General features: G+C 36.0%; 1 protein-coding gene across 2 annotated transcripts in view; it reads right to left on the reverse strand.

The window, feature by feature from the left end:
* KLHL1 (kelch like family member 1) overlaps positions 1-15757 on the reverse strand; it is a 481321-nt gene that overhangs the window by 275342 nt on the left and 190222 nt on the right. For both annotated transcript variants that reach the window (XM_043892336.1, XM_043892337.1), the window contains one exon: positions 2652-2788. In XM_043892336.1, the coding sequence (XP_043748271.1) occupies positions 2652-2788 (137 nt within the window). The remainder of the gene's footprint in view (positions 1-2651; positions 2789-15757) is intronic.

The raw sequence follows: 15757 nt of genomic DNA on the forward strand, positions 1-15757 counted from the left end.
ATCTCTACTGTTGTTATAATTTCTTACATTGTATATATATTTAAAAAAAGGTACATACTTTCTATTATGGCTAACCCCCAATATTGTGCAATATTATGATGCAAATCATTTACTCATCTAGCACATTTCTATAACAACTGGAAATTTATCAACCATGAGGTAGGTATGGATATATTAATATGAGCAAAGGCCAGAGTGGCAGAGGTAACCAAAAGGCAGCTTTGTATCTGGTCTGCCCTCTACAAAGCAGAGTCAAATCTGGGTCATAGCATTCAGCAGGAAGCTTTGAAACACCTTCCAACTTTCTGTTGCACAGTGATAAGTGTCTTTTGACCTAGTTTTTTGCTCAAGGAATGCAAGGCTGCCAAGAAGCCACAGAGCCTTTAAGTGTTGGATCTATGTCTTTATGTTCCTAGAAGGATTCCTAAAATGCTAGCTTCATGGTTCTTCTCTTTCTAGGAAACAGTAGTGTGATTATGTTATTTATCTCTTGTTTGGAAAGTCAGCAATCTTTCATATCATTATATCAAGCTGCTTGCAATTTGAAATCAAACAAGATGGTCTTAAAGTCCCCTCAACTTCACTAAAATTTAGACAGGCTACTTCTTGACTCGAGGCCTTTGATCTCCCTTTTCTTGGAGCATTTGCTTTAGAAAACTTGTAATTATAAATCTTCCTCTACCTCTTTGAGATGCAAATTATTAAAAAGAAAGAAAACTGGCTTCTTGCCAGTTATACAACAGGAAGATTTTTCTCAAGGACCTGAAAGCCATCTCTTTGAAAAGCCAACATCAAGGGAAATAGCACTTGTATATCTCTATTTTTGTGGAATGGAAAGAGTAGAACTTGAGTGGGCACCTTGCTTCAAGTTGTGAAACTACCTTCTGTCACAAAGAGGAGAAAGTTTATTTTTTCCTCTAGGTAAAGCCAATAAGCAATGGCCTATGTTCTCTTTTACTCCAGCACTTAAAAATACTCCCCTAACCCTTTGTTTCAGCAAAATTAAGACTGAATTCTGATCTCACTCCCCTGTTGCAACAGCCTTGAAAACAGACGTGCTTACCTGATTAACTTTGTCCACTGCAATATTTGCTTTGACAAAATGTAATTTAAAAGTTACTCAGGCTGGAAAATGTTTAAGTCTTTCCATCACATTTCTGGCTTGAGATTCAAGTACCTAGAACATGTGTATTTTTCTTTCCAAAGAGGTCTATTTTACTGAGTAAGTACAACATTAATGTAGTAAACTTCTCTCTGTGAGAAGCTAAATCCTCCAAGAGAACAGATTCCTACTAGTTCCATAGCGCCTGGTTCTAGCGGCTAATCTTCACAATGTAGTGGTTTATTCACTAAATCATGTGTGACTCTTTTGCAGCACCATGGATTGTAGCCTGTCAGGCTCTTCTGTCCATGGGATTTCCCAGGTAATACTGGAGTGGGTTGCCATTTCCTTCTCTGGGGATTTTCCTGACCCAGAGATCAAATTCATATTGTTGGTGAATTCTTTGCCACTGAGCCACCAGGAAACTCTGATCTTCACAATGCCATCTCTCATTTCCCTGTAACCAGAAGTACTGCAAAAAACACAGCTCCTTAAATTAGGATCTTGCTGCTTTAGTAATCAGGCTCTAACTTCTCTTTCTTTCTTCACTTCACACTGTGATCAAGAGTTAGGGCAAAAGGAACGACTTGTCACCTCTAAAATATTACACCAATCCATACTATTTGCCTTTGCTTCTATCACAAGATTTTAGTATAATGTGTCCCCTTCTCTTACTAACCTTGAAAGTTATTAAAATGTTTTAAACAAATGTGAGTCATATAATGCTCTGAATAGGTTTTATGCCCTCTAATTTCCTCTTAACATCTGGAATTCTATCATATTTATCCCTTGCCTAACTTTTTATCTCCACTTGGACTGTGAGCTTCTGGAGGGCAAAGACATGGTTTATTCATTAGTTTATTCTCCAGAGACACAGCTAATACTTGTACATTGAGTAGCATTCAACATTTATTTGCTAAATTGGCAAAATTATTTGTGCTAAATATAATATGGTGCAAAGGCCAACAAAAGAACATAATAGATCAGAAAAAAGAAAAAAAATGCTTAAAAAATTAGCCATTTTAACAATTTTAACTGCCTTAGTTTTCCTTTTTAAGCTGTTTGTCAAGTCCACATTAAATTGTCTACGAAGGTTTTAATATTGAAATAAACATGTTACAAGGATAAAATAATAATTTGAACCCATCATTTCCTAAAAGAAAGAAAATTATAGTTTTTCTTCCTAATGCTCTGTTTGAACATAATCAAACTCATATTTAATAATTAATAATCTCTTTCTTGTCTTCCAAACTCATTCCATTGACTATTATTATAAACCAGTTTAAATTATTTTTGGAAGAGAGTAGAGTATTTATATATAATTTACATTGGTGATTTCATTGACAAAGGAAAATGTGGTCTGATTTTTCTCTGTTAGTGTCTCAACTGAAAAAAAAAGACTGATACAAGCTAAGCAGTTTTCCTTTTTAGCTTTAAAGCATATATTAAAATTCTAAAATTCACAAGATATTAACATAAAATTATGTTAATAAATTTTAAAATAAAAATAATTTCAATAAATTATAAAATTATAACCCTTTTACTGTACCTGTATATGCAAACTGGACAAGGTCCCAGAGGGCATTGGGGTCTATGCCTTCCATCTTGATCTCCTCTTGCTTGGCTTCACAAACATCACTTGTAAACATGGCAGCAAAATAGTCAGAGACTGAGCTCAGAACAAGCCTGAAAGAGTCACAGGATCTTATTTAGGCCATGAATGTATCAACAAGAATGCAATGAAGGACACCGTCTATCCATCCATCCATCCACCTATCATCCATCCATTATATATATATATTTATATACATATGTATGCATCTATCTATCTATCTATCTATCTATCTAGTTATTGCCTTATAAAGTGTACTTTAAAAAACTGATTTAGAAAATTCTGCTCCAACCTTTGGTCACAGAGTATTGTCTTACATTTTCTTCTATATTTTTTAATATATTTTTTTCTTTCAAATTTAAGTCATTCATCCTTTTGGATAGGATTCCAATTTTATTTTTCTCTACATACTCATCCATGTTGCATAAAACTGCTAAAGAATTTTATTTGTCCCAGTGAATTAATGGTGCCAACTATATTTCAAATTTGAGCCCTGAATGTACTGTGATCTGTCACTGACTATTTTTTTTCTTATTTTCCTGTCCTCGTGCCAATACATTTTAGAAAAAAGTTATGATTCTAAATAGTCTTATTAAGCAGTGAAACAAATCCTCCCTTTTTATTTTTACTTTCACTTAACTATTAGTGGAGTTTTATTCTTCATATGAAATTTAATGCAAGCTCTTCAAATAACTTAAATGGAATTTTAATTAAAATGCATTGAATTTCTGATTTAATTGGGGATAGTTCATATATTTGTTACTAAAGTAATCCAATACAAAACTATAAGATATCTCTCCATGTATTCAGAATATCTTGTCTGCTTTTTATTCAAATTTTTTTTCTAAAATTATCCTGTGTATTATTTTTTGATTATTACATTATTTAGAGTTTTGTTAGTATTATGAATAATAACTTTAAAAAGTTACCTTTTTGGTGATTTTTGTTGATGTTGCATTCATTAGTTGAAACTTTCATGGATCTATCTCTTATCTGGCATATTTGCTGAATTAGCTTAATAGTCTTTCTGATTTAACTGCTTTGTCTCCTAGGTAGATGATTAAATCATCTGCTAAGAATATTGTTTTGACCACTTTCTGTCCATCCTCCATAACTCCATTCACTATGCCTTTCTTTCAGGTTCATATAAGACCTCAATGCTGTGTTAAACAATAGCCATGTTGGGAGAGAAAATTTGAGTTACTTTCTATCTTAAACAAGTCATATCTAGACTCTTTCTGTAGGATGCTTGCTAAATTTTTATCGTATGAGCTTTACCAAGTAAGGAAAACCCCTTTAATTTTTAGCTCTGCCAAACAGATTTATAATATGTAGATGTTAAAATTCATAAAATGTATTTTTTTTCCTGAATCAAAATTATCATTAGGATTTTTCTATCTAAAGTCACGAGAAAAGAACCTGCTATTTTCTTTTCTTGTTTTTCCCTATTTGACTTTTCAATAAAGATTATACTAGCCTTGTAAAATGAATTGGCAACTTAAAATCTTCTAAATTATGTATAGCAACTTATGGAAGAACGTAAATAATTTTTCTTTTAAAATGTTCCAGAGCTTACTTGAATAAAATCTTTGTTGACCTATTTTGGGAAAAGGTGACATATTAGTCCAATTTCAGTGATTAAACTAGCTACAAGCCTTTTTTATATACTTTTTTTCTTCATTAAGGTTTCCATTTCTCAAGAATTAGCCCATTTTATCCCCAGCTCCTTGGGGCTTCCCTGGTAGCTCAACTGATAAAGAATCCATCTGTAATGCAGGAAACCATGATTCAATCCCTGGCTCGAGAAGATGCCCTGGAGAAGAGATAGGATTCCCACTCCAGTATTCTTGAGCTTCCCTGGTGGCTTAGATGGTAAAAAAAATCGGCTTGCAATGTGGAAGACCTGAGTTTGATCCATGGGTTGTGATGATCTCCTGGACAAGGAAATGGCAACCAACTTTAGCATTCTTGCCTGGAGAATCCCATGGACAGAGGAGGCTGGCAGGCTACAGTCCGTGGGGTCGCAGAGTCGGACACGACTGAGAGACTAAGCACACATCCAGTTTCTAAAATTTACTAATGTTTATTGTTAAAGAATGATATTCAGGTTTAATTCTACCTTTCTACTCAACTATATTTGCTTTCAATTTGCTCCATTTGGTCTTTTTGGTTTATATACTTATTTATTAGTGTCTTTTATTTCATCTCATTCATTTATATTTTAACTGCCTCTTTTTTCTTGCATGCATATGTGATTTTTTTAAAGTGGTTGTTTTTAAATAGGGGTCAGAACTTTCTCTACAAAGAGTCAGTTACAAAGTAGTTTAGGTATTAAGAATCATGCCTACATTCTCTAGGGCTTCCCTGGTGACTCAGTGGTAAGAATCCACCTTCCAATGCAGGAGACACAGATTCAGTCCTTGAGTTGGGAAGATACGCTGGAGAAGGAAATGGCAACCTACATGAGGTTTTTGCCTGGAAAATTCCATGAACAGAGGAGCCCAGTGGGCTACAGTCCTTGGAATCACACAAGAGTCAAACGGAATTTAGCATCTCAGTTGCCCACAAGAAAATTCAATCAGTGGAAAATGTGAAAATGAATTTTAGCTCATGGTCCATACAAAACCTACCTACATGTCAGATGTGGCCTCTGCACTTAGGTTTGCTGACTCTGTTTAGAGATTACACACTAATTTTTAACTAGTGATAGTCTACTGTCAGGTAAAATTGCCCTGTTAGGTTGGTGCAAAAGTAATTGTGGTTTTGCATTGTTGAACTTTGCTGTTTGACACTGAAATACATGCTTAAATAAATGTGGTTATGTTATACATCATTTTAATGTATATCTCTCACTTTATTATTATTATTATTTTTGCTAATGACTTATTACTTGTTTTTTATTTTATATTTATTTCAGAATATGGAAATGATGTCAGACAAAAAGCAAATTCCAGACTTTTTTTTTTTAAGTTCAATATGGCTCATAAAGCAGTAGAGGCAGCTTGCAACATCAATAATGCGTTTGGCCCAGGAACTACTATTGAACATACAGTGCAGTGGTGGTTCAAGAAGTTTTGCAAAGGAGTTGAGAGCCTTGACAATGAGAAGTGTAGTGGCTGGTCACTGGAAGTTGACAGTGATCAGTTGGGAGCCATCATCAAGACTGATCCTCTTACAACTACATGAGAAGTTGCCAAAGAACTCAACATCGATCATTCTATGGTTATCTGACATTTGAAGCAAATTGGGAAGGTGAAAAAGCTTGATTAGAGGGTGCCTTATGAGTTGATCCAAAGGAAAAAAAAAAAAACAAAACTTTGCTTCGAAATGCTGTTTTCTCTTATTCTGTGCAATAACAATGATGATTTCTTGATTGGATTGTGACGTGAGTTGAAAAGTTAATTATATTATGACAACCAGCTCAGCGACTGGACTGAGTGAAAGTGTTAGCTGTTCACTTGAGTCCTACTCTTTGCAATCCCACAGACTATAACCTGCCAGGCTCCTCTGCCCATAGAATTATCCAGGCAAGAACACTGCAGTGGGGAGTCATTCCCTTCTCAGGGAATCTTCCCTACCCAGGGACTGAACACAGTTCTCCTGCACTACAGGCAGATTCTTTAACATTTGAGCCACTTGGGATTCCCTGGTTAGACTAATAAGAAGCTCCAAAGCACTTCCCAAAGTCAAACTTGCACCAAAAAAAAAAAAAAAAAAAGTCATGGTCACTGTTTGCTGCTGGTCTGATCCACTACAGCTTTCTGAATCCTAGTGAAACTATTACATCTGAGAAGTATGCTTAACGAATTGATGAGATGCACTGAAAACTGCAATGCCTAGAGCCGGCATTGGTTAACAGAGAGGGCCCAATTCTTCTTCATAACAATGCCTGACTACATGTCACACAACCAAGCATTAAAGTTGAAGAAATTGAGCTACGAAGTTTTGCCCCTCATCAGCCATATTCATCTGACCTCTCTCACCAATCAACTACCATTTCTGCAAGCATCTGGACAACTTTTTGCACGAAAAATGCTTCCACAATCAGCAGGAGGCAGAAAATACTTTCCAAGAGTCTGTGGAATCCTGAGGCATGGATTTTTACCCTACAGGATTAAACAAACATTTCTAATTGGCAAAAATGTATTGATTGTAATGGTTCCTATTTTGATCAATAAAGATGCGTTTAAGCCTAGTTATATTGATTTAGCATTCCTTGCATTTCCTTTTGTACCAACCTAATGCTTCATGAACATTGCAAGAACCTTCTTGCAACAGCATAATTTTTCTTACTCCTATTTCTTACTTTCTGCTTGCTCAGTCAAGAATCATTTTAAAGAATATATGAAAGTGAAAGTGAAAGTCACTCAGTTGTGTCTGACTCTTTGTGACCCCATGGACTGTACAATTCATGTAATTCACCAGGCCAGAATACTGGGGTGGGCAGCCTTTCCCTTCTCCAGGGGATCTCCCCAACCCAGGGATCGAACCCAGGTCTCCCACACTGCAGGTAGATTCTTAATCAGCTGAGCCACAGGGAAGGCCAAGAATACTGGAGTGGGTAGCCTGTCCCTTCTCCAGTTGATCTTCCCAACCCAAGAATCAAACTGGGGTCTCCTGCACTGTAGGTGGATTCTTTACCAACTGACCTATCAGGGAAGCCCAAAGAATATATGTGTGAAAGTAAAAATGACTCAATTTTGTTCTAAAGAAGGATAAAGATACTGAAGGGCACCAATACCCTTCAACTGAAAGAAACTTCTTTGGTATTTCTTGTAAAGCATGTCTGATGATAATAAATTCTGTCAGTTTTCATTTATATAAAAATATCTTAATATAGCTGCATTGAGAATATAAAATTATTTCACTTAATATAGAATTCTAGATTGAGAGAAATTTTTTTGTTAAACTAGAAAACAGTCTCTTATGATCAAGACTCCATTGTTTCTAATAGAAATGATTTTTCATTCTTATAATTGTTTCCCTGTTTTACTATGCCCTTTATATCTAATTGTTTTAGTTTTTCTCAGTTTATTTTAAGATTTAGAGTTGGCCTATTATGGCTTAAGTTACATAGATGTGGTTACTTTGTTATTCTTCCTACCATTTTCTGAGCTTCCTGGAGAGGTTGATCAGCCTTTTTCATCAAATTTAGAAAATTATCTGCTAATTATATCTCATTTTTTCACCTAATTCTTTTTCTAACTCTTTTTTGGACTTTAATTCTATGTATGTTCCAATCATTGAGAGTACCTTACAGTTGTTGAGTGAGCTCAGTTTACACTCAATTTTTCTTTTGCTTTGTGTTTTATTGCAGAAGACTTCTAGTGTGTCAACATTTTTTCCAAATCTCTGTTAATATCAACTTACATTATTTATCATATTCATCTTTTTCTATAGATATTTTAAATTATCTTTCATAGTTGCTTTAATGGCCTTGTTTCCAGGTTGAGTTGACTGATTTTGCTCTTGACCGTAGATTTACATTCCCCAGCCTTTCTCCCATGTAGTGTAAGTCTCAGTTGTAAAATGGACATTGTGATCAACTCACACCATTAAAATAAAAGTAGCAGCTAAGAAGAGAATATTACTTTAGTTTTTAGTTATTTTTAATTTTTATTGTTTTGTCACAACTTTTTGATACCTTTAAAAACATGCAGCTATTTCAATTTTCTGATGATTTATTGTTGTTTTAATGATTATTAAGATTTTTGTATATTTTAAAATCCTAAGTAGGAATATATTTTAAGATGAATGAGTAGAATATTTGACAATATGTTCTGATTCTAAATGAATAGAGAATTATAAAAAAAAAATTGAAAACTGAATTGTAGTTAAGATGTGTGTTTTAAACAGCTGTCTGAATTATTCCTGAAGCTCTTTTCTGTTTAAAGTGGATTGAAGTTAGTGGTATCAATATAACTTTATGATTTATAGTGTTTATGATTCATAAGTTTATGACTTTTTTCAACTGAAAAAAACCCTCAGTATATACTTCATGAATTAGGGATGTGATTCATGATTTTAACTATCAATATTAATAGCCTAATTGGTAACATGCTAGAAATATTTAAAGCTACGAGTTTGCTACATATTTAAATGGACAGTTAGTACCTAAACATGTCAACTCTTTATATTCCCATAGGTGAGAAGATAATTAAGATACAGATAGCTTTAAATATTTGTTATACACTGATTAGATAAATCAGTGTTAATCAGTTTTATCAAAAGAAATATAACTGAATACCAAAGTAAATTATCATAAACCACAGATATATATGTACATATATATATATATATATATATATATATGTATGTATTTCCTGGAGCATAAGAAATATACTGACATAAAGTTAGCCAGTTAACCAGTTTAACTTTAAGTATATAAGGGCTTTATTTGCAACCAGGCAACATCCATGTAGAGGAAAATATTACAAAACCTACAGAATTCTATCTTAAATAATGATATGAAATCTTCTCCATCAGCTATAAAATACAAAATATTGCTAACTCAGTAAGAGAAGTACAGAAAAGTTTATACTGCATTTAGATTTAGTGACACATAAAATTTGAATTAGATGTTAAAAGAGGAATGCAATGCATAAAAGAAAGTAATATCTTCATAGGTGAGTATATAGCTTCTATTAATGCAAGAGAAGCAGGAGCAAAAACTGCATAAATAAGTGAATGCCTGCAGTCATTCTGGAAAAATCTCTTATTGAGGTCACTACAAATTTATTTCCTTACAAAGCTATTAAACCTGTCCAAGTCCTACTCCAGGTTATTGTGGAGTTTGACACTGTGGACTTCCCACACCTTCTCTAAATCCCATTTTAGCTAAGGCAGTGCAGACTTCCTTAGCTCGGTTTTCCTCAAATTCTTTGACTTCTCTTACTCTTACTTCTTGACCCTTTCACTGCCTCTGAGTTTTTTTCTCGGGTCTCTAAATTTTGACCTTACGCTCACTGTTTCAGAACGATGTGTGAGCATGGCCTTAACTATAACATCTTTAATCTAGCATCTTATCTAGAATGCCTATACAAAATGCTCACTAGATATCCCAGTAGCATTCTGGTATGCCCTCAACTAAACTCAGAGTATTCACTAGGAGGGCTCTTTTATTTTTACTTCTCTGATTCTACTTGGTGCATCACCAATATGTTGAATTTTCACAGTATTACAAAGTCATCACTTATGTCCTCTGGCTTTGTTGCCTATATAAATATGACACAAAATCCATCTTTCCTCTTGAATGGGACTGTATGGTTGCTGTGCCCAGACCCCTTTCATGAGGTACACCTATGTCTCCAGCACCAGTGATATTGACACCTAAGTGCTCCAGGTTGCCCATCCTGTGTGGACCAGTTGCACTTGGTCTAACAGAAGCTGCCTCACTGCACGTGCTCCAGCTAGTCTTACCTCATCTCCTAAATTCTACAACCTTCCCAACTCTCAGTGAGTGGGTCCAACAATGATGACTAATAGAACCAAGGTGTGAAGTCTGTCCCTTTTCCTCAGGGTATGACTAGGAGTTAAAGATGAAACGACAGACCTGCTGAGACCACATCCTGGATTTGCTCCTTCTTCTGCCCTATCCTGCTCTTCTTCTGAAAATCCTCTATAAATAAACCATGCACACCTGAATTCCAGTCTCCACTCTGCATATAAAGATCCTGACTAAGGACACTGTTCAAAGTATTTCTCAATTCATTTCTTTTTCAATGTTTACAAAGTCCTCATTTCATGCCTGGATTAAGTATAGCAGCTTCTTGGGACAGTGGCTAGTTTTTGCTCTGCGGATCTTTTGTACATTTTCTAAACCTGTACCATTTTTCAGAGCGGTCTTTGTAAATTATGCTAAGCAGACTATTGTAGTCATTAAAGCATTACTTCTAAAACCAGACAGCCTGGGTTTGAATCTATTTCCACCACCTATGAAATGCATAATTTGGGTGAATTCTTAATTTCTCCATTTTCTATTCTACGAGAGAAAAAGTGGAAAAATAATTTTCTTCCTTTTCAGGACAAAAGTGGGTTAGTATATGAGATGTACTTCAAATACGGCTTGGCAGATTAGCAATAGAGTGAGTGTTAACTAGTATTATTGGAAATGAAAGTGTTAGTCTGTCAGTAGTGTCTGACTCTTTGCGACTCTATGTAGCCCACCAGGCTCCTCTGTCCAAGGGATTTGCCAGGCAAGAATACTGGAGTGTGTTGCCATTTCCTTTGCCAGGGTATGTTCCCTACCCAGGGATCAAAACTGGGTCTCCCACATTGCAGGCAGGTTTTAACCATCAGCCTCCAGGGAAGCTATTAATATATTATTATTACTATTTATTTGATCAGCTCAGCTGGTAAACAAGCCACCTGCAATGCAGGGGACCCCAGTTCGATTCCTGGGTGGGGAAGATTCTCTGGTGAAGGGATAGGCTACTCATAACAGTATTCTTGGGCTTCCCTGGTGGTTCAGTTGGTAAAGAATCCACCTACAATGTGGGAGTCCTGGGTTCGATCCCTTTACTTTGAGACTATGCGTGTTCTTAAAGCTGAGTCTCTTTAGACAGAATATAATTGGGTCTTAGATTTTAAGTCATTCAGCCACTCTATGCCTTTGTATTAAACAATTTACTCCAAATATATTTAGAATAGTTACTGATAGGTAAGGATTTATAATGGCATTGTATTGTTTTCTGACTGTTTTGCTGAGTCCTTGTTTCTTCCTTCCGTTTTTGCTATCTTTTCTTGGGGATTGATGATTTTCGAGTGTTATGCTTTGATTCCTTTCTTTTTTACTTTTGTGTATCTGTTGTAAGTTTGCTTTATGATTACAGTGAAATTTACATAAAATATTCTATAAAAATAAATCTATTTTATGCTGATAACTTAATTTCAATCTCATACAAATACTCTGACCTTTTACTCCCACTTTCCCATCCCCCATATTTTGTTTTGATGTCACAATTCACCTGTTGTTACACTGTGTATTCATTAACTAATTATTGTAGCTATAGTTATTTTGAACACTTTTGTCCTCTAACATATGTATTACAGTGATTACTACACCAGCATATTGCAGTATTGGATTATTCTTGTGGCTGGCGTAGCAGTAGCATAAGCTTGGAACTTGGAACCACCAGAGTCTGCTTGTAAGGTGAAAACTTCCGGGCCAGTCTGAGGGTTTGTTCTGCCAGAGCAAGTTTCTGTTGCAGAGACAGCAGACAGCCTGGATCCAAGGGAAAGTGAAAGTGAAAGTTGCTCAGTTCAGTTCAGTCGCTCAGTCCTGTCCCCGTCTTTGCGACCCCATGAATCGAAGGCTTTGGTGTAGTCAATAAAGCAGAAATAGATGTTTTTCTGGAACTCTCTTGCTTTTTCGATGATCCAGCGGATATTGGCAATTTGATCTCTGGTTCCTCTGCCTTTTCTAAAACCAGCTTGAACATCTGGAAGTTCATGGTTCACGTATTGCTGAAGCCTGGCCTGGAGAATTTTGAGCATTACTTTACTAGTGTGTGAGATGAGTGCAATTGTGCGGTAGTTTGAGCATTCTTTGGGATTGCCTTTCTTAGGGATTGGAATGAAAACAGACCTTTTCCAGTCCTGTGGCCACTGTTGAGTTTTCCAAATTTGCTGGCATATTGAGTGCAGCACTTTCACAGCATCATCTTTCAGGATTTGAAATAGCTCAACTGGAATTCCATCACCTCCACTAGCAGCTTTGTTCGTAGTGATGCTTTCTAAGGCCCACTTGACTTCACATTCCAGGATGTCTGGCTCTAGGTGAGTAATCACACTGTTGTGATTATCTGGGTCATGAAGATCTTTTTTGTACAGTTCTTCTGTATATTCTTGCCACCTCTTCTTAATATCTTCTGCTTCTGTTAGGTCCATACTATTTCTGTCCTTTATTGAGCCCATTTTTGCATGAAATGTTTCCTTGATATCTCTAATTTTCTTGAAGAGATCTCTAGTCTCTCCCATTCTGTTGTTTTCCTCTATTTCTTCGCATTGATCACTGAGGAAGGCTTTCCTATCTCTCCTGGCTATTCTTTGGAACTCTGCAATCAAATGGGAATATCTTTCCTTTTCTCCTTGGCTTTTAGCTTCTCTTCTTTTCACAGCTATTTGCAAGTCCTCCTCAGACAACCATTTTGCCTTTTTGCATTTCTTTTCCATGGGGATGGTCTTGATCCTTGTCTCCTGTACAATGTCACGAACCTCCATCCATAGTTCATCAGGCTCTCTGAAAGTCGCTTAGTGGTATCCAACTCTTCACATCCCCATGGACTATACAGTCCATGGAATTCTCCAGGCCAGAATACTGGAATGCATGGCCTTTCCCTTTTCCAGGGGAGCTTCCCAACACGTGGAGAAGGAAATGTCAACCCACTCCAGTATTCTTTCCTGGAGAATCCCACGGATGGAGGAGCCTGGTAGGCTACAGTCCATGGGGTAGCAAAGAGTTGGACACGATTGAGCGACTTCACTTTCACTTTTCCCAACACAGGTATCAAACTCATGTGTCCCGCATTGCAGGAGAATTCTTTACCAGTTGAGCCACAAGAGAAGCCCAGATCCATGGGAACCAACTTAAATTTTGGATCCGCAGAAGCAAGCCTGGCACTAGACCTGGCGGCACAAGGGGGTGGCCCGACACTGGCAAGGATAAAAGCCTGGATCTCTGGTAGTTGTCCTGCTTGGGCCAACCAGAGGCCTGGGTTCAAGGAACCCAGTCTGGGTTGAGGGGACCTCATAGGCATCCTGTGTCCACAGGAGCACTTCCGGAGCCTAGTGCAATGGGAGTTGCCTAGAGTTACCGAAGCCAGCAGGCATTGGGATTTTTTTTGTTTTTCTTCTGAAGTTTTTTTTTTTTTTTTTTTTTTTTTTGTAACGATACTCATTCCTTTATCATCGACTGTGTTAATTTGAACAGGCTGGGGCCTGCAGGCTGCTGGCAGCATTGAGCTGCAGGTGCATTTCAGCTTGACAGAGAGATCTCATCCTAAGCCAAGGAGACAGAGGGTAATGTTTTATATATATATTTATATATTACATATGTCTTGTATCATCAACTGTATAGAGTGAAAAGAATGGGCCACTGCATTGTTAATCGCTGTCCTAAATAAAGACCATAGCAACAGACATGGAAATTTGGTCCTAATCTAGGCCCTTACTTTGTCAACCAAGTGTTGGATACATCAAAAGGAAAAGAAGAGAAAGAGAGACGGAGAGACTGAGATCCAGCCACCCCCGTGGCCCTGTTCCCAGCATATCTTACACGGAGTATAAAGTGTCCCCTGTGAAGGTAAACACACACACACATAAACAAGCGCACACACACACACATACACAAAACTGCAGGCAGGAGCTCCTCCTCTGACCACACCTCGGGCCCAGCCCTCCGATCTTCTGAAGTTTTTAAAGAACTCTTGTAATTTATTCTGCTCCCATCAAAAAATATCTGTAAACTAACTTTCCATCAGTGGAGATAAACATTACTGTTTGCCTACTCTTGAGTATTAATATCTAAGTTACTTATGAAAGTATGTTTCTAAATATAGTAATTCCTACTTTTAGCCTCAACTATTTCCATAATACTAGTGCTCAGTAAAGAACATTAGAATAATAAATATATAGTTTTTTTTCATTTATTTTTATTAGTTGGAAGGATTCTTGAAATAAATAAATACACTGTCAAAGTGCTAGTCACTCAGTTGGGTCCTACTGTTTGCAACCCTTGGACTATAACTGCCAGGCTCCTCTGTCCATGGAATTCTCCAGGCAAGAATACTGGAGTGGGTTGCCATTCCCTTCTCCAGGGTATCTTCCCAACCCAGGGATCAAACCTGGGTCTCCCACATTTTGGTAGATTCTTTACCGTCTAAGCCACCAGGGAAGCCCCTGCAGGAAAATGAAAATAGAATAGGTTGCTTCCTGAGATACCCAATGATTTGGTCTATAGAGCAAGATCCTTTCTTCTCTATCATATACCATTTTATTTTTCACTTAAGAATTTATTTGATCTTGAAATATTCATACTAAAAGTTCAAAGCATATGTATGTTTATACATTAAAAATAATTCCAGTGCCTCCTTTATTGTGCCTAGGAGCCTTACTTCCCAAGAACAAAGATTGTTGACTGTATGTTTTAGATTCCTTCACACTTTTTCTATGCACATAAAATTAAAAGTACCATTATTTCCAACTCACAAGAAGTTAACTGTTTAAGATTTTCTCATTTATTTATATATAAGGCACTTATTCTTAATAATGCTAAAGGGAGAAAAAAACTTTCAAAAGCTTAACCATATTTCATTATATACTTGTATGTCATGAGAGAATAAGCCATGAAAACTCCTTAATTCTTTTACTATTGAAAATTTGACTGTCTAAATTATTAATATTGATCTTGCTAGTCTAATTTTCAGAATTCTGACATACCTAATTATAGACAGCCTACCTAAGAAAAATTCCTATATTTAGAATTTGGAGTTTTACCTTCAAATGTTTTGTTTTGGTAATTGCTAACCAATTAATATGGACTATTTATAAGAAGTCTGTATTTCAGAATTTCTTTGAGAAATTAAAGCACAGATAAAATCAAGATTTTTATTATTTTTAATTCTGAAAATATATTAATGATTATCTTAAATACTGTTAGCCTTTCAGAGCTAATCTACTTAAAAATATGCCTAACAATAATCTAAATATACCTATAAAGACATGACATTTCATTAATAAATAGTTGTGACTTACATCAGGTTAAATATATATATGCCATCACATAAGCTAAAGATTTTATGGGAAGTCAGTAATGGTCATAATCTGTTAACTTAAGTGGGAATTGATTTGAAAGTTTCAAATGACAAGATAATTAATATGAAAGAAAACACACATGATCTTTGTAAATGACTATGACATTTAACTTGCAATGCCTTTTCAGGCAGAATAGGAGATCGTAATGCTAATTGTTTCTGTTTCCATTATTTGAACTTACCTTATTAGTCCCATATTATTCACTGCTAATGACTAAGACATCATATGCA

This window comes from Cervus elaphus, chromosome 30, assembly GCF_910594005.1.
Source record: "Cervus elaphus chromosome 30, mCerEla1.1, whole genome shotgun sequence".
Lineage (NCBI taxonomy): Eukaryota > Metazoa > Chordata > Mammalia > Artiodactyla > Cervidae > Cervus > Cervus elaphus.